Raw genomic sequence first — 4,882 nt, 5'->3', positions numbered from 1 at the left:
CCCTATCAGCATTCTGTAAAGACCACTCCCTCCGTGGCTCCCTCGTCAGATCCACACCCCCCACCAACCCAACCTCCACTCCCGGCACCTTCCCCTGCAACCGCAGGAGGTGCAAGACTTGCGCCCACACCTCCCCCCTCACCTCCCTCCAAGGCCCCATTGGATCCTTCTATATCCGTCGCAAATTCACCTGCACCTCCACACACATCATTTACTGCATCCGCTGCACCCGATGTGGCCTCCTCTATATTGGGGAGACAGGCCGCCTACTTGCAGAACGTTTCAGGGAACACCTCTGGGACAGCGCCGCCACAAAAACCTCAGCAGGTCTAGCAGCATCTGTAAGGAGAGAAAAGAGCTGACGTTTCGAGTCTAACTGACCCTTTGAGCCAAAGCTTTGACAAAGGTTCAGTTAGACTCGAAACGTCAGCTCTTTTCTCTCCTGACAGATGCTGCCAGACCTGCTGAGATTTTCCAGCATTTTCTCTTTTGGTTTACAAGAATGTTGCCAGAATTGGAGGGTTTGAACTATAGGGAGACGCTGAATAGGCTGGGTCTGTTTTCCCCGGAGGATTAGAGGCTGAGGGGTGACCGTATAGAGGTTTATAAAATAATGAGGGGCATAGACGGGATGAATAGCCAAGGGTTTTTTCCTGGGTAGGGAGTCAAGACTAGAGGACAGAGGTTTAAGGTGAGAGGGGAAGGATTTAATAGGGACCAAAGTGACAACGTTTTCATGGAGAAAGAGGTGCATATATAGAATGAGCTGCCAGAGGAAGTGGCATCTGGATGGGTATATGAATAAAAAGGGTTTTGAGGGATATGGGCCAAGTGCTGGCAATGGGACTTGATCAGTTAGGATGTCAGTATGGATGAGTTGGACCGAAGGGTCTGTTTCCGTGCTGTACCTCTCTCTGACTTTTATCTAAACTTCTCAGGATTTAGGGCACCTGTATTAAACTGCCTCTTAACTTTCTTGGCCCTAACAAGAACAAACTCAGCTTTTCTAGATTCTCCACATAACTAAAACCACTTCTCTCGGATGCCATTCTCGTAAACTTTGTCTGTCTAAAATCTGAAATCTCATTCTATTGACCAGCCTTTACAACATCAGAGACATCATGACATACCACCATTTTGGGAGTTCGTGTTTGGCAAATGTTTGTGAACATATTTCCTAAATTAGAGCAAGAGTGGTACATATCTGTATTACCCTTCTTCAGGGACTGAAGGGTGCACCGTTCTGCATTCTCTTGGAATAAAAGTAATTTCCAGGTCATCGTCAGGGAAGTCTCCCAGGTCTTGCTGAAGGTCAGGCTCTATAATGTTGATCTGTGACATCACAAACTCCTCAAAATCCAGTGGTACCACAGGGTCATAAAATGGAGGCTGCGTAAGCAGAAAGAGAGCTGTGGGTTATCACATGAAGAAACAAATACACATGATTTATCCAATAAGTAAAGAGGGACCCACTGAAAGCTAATCCTTTGCCCTTGCTGCCAAGCTGCCCCTCTCCTGTACTACCTCAGACAGTCACACAAAGGGGGCGCTTTAAAATAAATACAGTTTTATACAACTGTTTTACCTATACATGTTATTCTGGAGTCAAGAACAAAAACAAACAGGACAGATCGCAAACCTAACTGGGCAGGAAGGGAGGTAAACTGGAGCACAATATAGATTACTTAAAATCATGTCTTTCAAAGTTCACTCCTAATCACGCTGTGAATTCCCTGGGTCGACAAAAAAGGCTGCAGATGCAGGAATCCAAAGTAGACAGGCAGGAGGCTGGAAGAGCACAACAAGCCAGGCAGCATCAGGAGGTGCAGAAGTCGAGGTTTCAGGTATAATCCTTCTTCATGTCCCAGTCCTTCTTCAGTCCTGAAGATGGGTTACACCCAAAACGCCGACCCCCTGCACCTCCTGATGCTGCCCGGCTTGCTGCGCTCTTCCAGCCTCCTGCTTGTCTACTTTGGATTCCCTGGAGGCCAGTAATGCAATTCAGCCATAGAACTGCTTTGTCTGTTTGACAGTATCAGTCACACTGAATTAGAGAATTTAACTTCAGTGTGTTTGTAAGTTTCCAGTTAATTAAAATTTTTGTACAGCATTAACAACAAAGTCTTGAAAGGTTTGCGCTGCAGTAACACCTTTGAAATAAATGTGCAAAATTAAAACCAAGAAAGAAATTTGGGGATAAATGCCCTTGAATTCCTTCCACCAATGGAAGTTGCGCAAATGATTTTTATTTTGCAGTTGATTTTTAGCTGAGCATTAATGTGAACAGTAATAACTTCACCACATTAAAGCTGAAATAAATTTTATTTCTGAAGTGTTCCTGTAAGTACACATGACACATCCAGGAAGTGTCCCACATATAAACGATTTTTAGTATGTAACTGTTGGATAGATGATCAAAAATTGTTTTCTGATTTAGTAATCTCTTTTCCTACGTTACAACAAGTGACGACATTTCAAGTGTTCTTCATTAACTATCAAGAACTTGAAGATGTTTGGTAGCTATGAACAGTACCCTACAAACGCATGTCTTATTTTGGTGGCTCGGTCACTTAAAACTAAATGAAAGAGAAACAAATAAATTTAATGACTAAAAGCAAAAATGCTGTAGATGCTGAAAATCTGAAATAAAAGCAGAAAATGCAGAAGAGGGAACGAAGAGGGAACATTAGGAGAGTCACATTTGACTCAAAACCTTCATCTTACTTTTCTCTCAACTGAAAATTACAATTCGCATAAATAAGATTGAAGCAGTAGCTTTCCTCAGAATACTCTACATTAGTATTGTAAAACACTTTTGGAACAATTGGCACCACAAAGCTTAGACATTCACTGAATCCCTACAGTGTGGAAGCAAGCCATTCAGCCCATCAGGTTTACATCAACCCTCTGAAGAGCATCTCACTCGGACCCAATCCCTGTCCCTGTAATTCCACATTTCCCACAGCCAATCCATCTAGCCTGTACATCTTTGGACTGTGGGAGGTCACCAGAGCACCCAGAGAAAACCCACGCAGACACGGGGAGAACGCATAAACTCCACACAGACTGTAGCCCAAGGCTGGAGTCAAACCTGGGTCCCTGTGCTGTGAGGCAGCAGTGCTAACCACTGAGCCACCGTCTAGAGATAAATACTTGAATATGAATGAAAGACTTCACAACATAGAAAACAAAAGAAAAGATTAAAATACATGGATATTTGTATTATACATGGATATCCATGAATGGATATTTTTGCTAATTTCAAGCTAAGTTATATTTTGAATTTGAAAATAATTCTGGAACAAAGTATCATGTGTTTTAATCTTTCAATATTAACAATTTGACGTAAGACCACTTTTTTTAAAGGTGAGATAGCTCAAGATGCACCAGTTTGAATGATTTCAACAGAATTTTAAGTCTTCCATCAAGAACATAAAGATAGAATTTATCAACTTCACGACGAGTTCTGGCGAGTCTACATGAAAAGGATTGTTAGAGTAGAAAAAAGTGGGAACGCTTGCTAAAATATGTGCTTTTGTGACGTAAACCATTCTAAAGCAAGGTAGAGCTTAAGAGTATACCTTAAAGTAAAGGAGCACTGCAAAGGAAAATAAAATGAGACATTCATTCCTTAGGTGAGTTTCCACCTCTGCCAATTCAGCATTGATATGAACCTTCAAATGAACATCAACACATCGCTAAAGTAACATAAAGAGCTGCAGATGCTGAAGAGCTGAAACAAAGGCAGAAATTGTTGGAGAAACTCAGGAGATCTGGCAGCAATAAATAGAGAAAAAGTAGAGTTAATATTTTGAGCCCAGTGTCCTTTGTTCAGAACACATCTCAGTTACTGCCATCCTTCTGCGGATCTCAGATGATGGTACATGCCAGCCTACTGATGATGTCACTGTTTCCCTCTCTCATCAGCTAGCGTCTCTCAGGTGTGAGACCTCATGTATGCTGCCAGGGGTGAAGGCACAGTGACATGGAGTCAGGATGGAGTTATCCTGCCAACCCTCAATACTAACTTTAAGTTAAGAAGGAAGTTAAAGGGAAAGTTAGAACAAGAGAAGTCAAGAAAGACAACGGAAACAATGGAGCAGAAAACTCAAAAAAGGATCATGCCGTAAGGTCAAGTGAAATAGAGATTGATAGGAAGGGTGAGGGCAGTAACAAATTAAAAATATTATATGTGAATGCACGAAGCATTAGAAATAAGATGGATGAGCTTGAGGCTCATTTGGAAATTGGCAGTTACGATGTTGTGGGGATAACAGACATGGCTTCAAGTGGACAGGGCCTGGGAAATAAATATTCAAGGCTATACATGCTATCATAAGGACAACTGACTAGCAGATGGGGTGGTGGCCCTGTTGGTAAGGAATGATATTCAGTCCCTTGCGCGGGGGGTCCTAGAATCAGGGGTTGTAGAGTCAGTATAGATAGAGCTAAGAAATTCTAAGGGTAGAAAGACCCTCTTGGGAGTTATCTACAGGTCCCCAAACAGTAGTCTGGATGTAGGGCATAAGTTGAATAAGGAGCTGAAATTGGCCTGTCGCAAAGATATTACTACAGTTGTTATGGGGGATTTCAACATGCAGGTAGACTGGGAGAATCAGGATGGTACTGGACCCCAAGAAAGGGAGTTTGTAGAGTGCCTCAGAGATGAATTCTTAGAACAGCTGGTGCTGGAGCTTACCAGGGAGAAAGCAATTCTGGATCTGGTATTGTGCAACGAACTGGATTTGATCAGGGACCTCGAGGTAAAGGAGCCATTAGGAGGTAGTGACCACAATACAATAAGCTTTAATCTGCAGTTTGAAAGGGAGAGGGTAGAATTGGAAGTGACAATATTTCTGTTGAATAAGGGGAACTGTGGAGC

The 4,882-nt window shown here is 42.6% G+C and overlaps 1 protein-coding gene across 5 annotated transcripts in view; it reads right to left on the bottom strand.

Annotated features, from left to right (window-relative positions):
- Positions 1–4,882, bottom strand: part of dock8 (dedicator of cytokinesis 8) — a 300,402-nt gene that overhangs the window by 199,570 nt on the left and 95,950 nt on the right. For all 5 annotated transcript variants that reach the window (XM_043718191.1, XM_043718205.1, XM_043718201.1 and 2 more), the window contains one exon: positions 1,214–1,389. In XM_043718191.1, coding sequence (XP_043574126.1) covers positions 1,214–1,389 — 176 coding nt within the window. The remainder of the gene's footprint in view (positions 1–1,213; positions 1,390–4,882) is intronic.

The sequence above is a fragment of the Chiloscyllium plagiosum genome, chromosome 2 (assembly GCF_004010195.1).
Source record: "Chiloscyllium plagiosum isolate BGI_BamShark_2017 chromosome 2, ASM401019v2, whole genome shotgun sequence".
Taxonomy (NCBI): domain Eukaryota; kingdom Metazoa; phylum Chordata; class Chondrichthyes; order Orectolobiformes; family Hemiscylliidae; genus Chiloscyllium; species Chiloscyllium plagiosum.
This window is presented reverse-complemented; position numbering and strand designations above follow the sequence as displayed.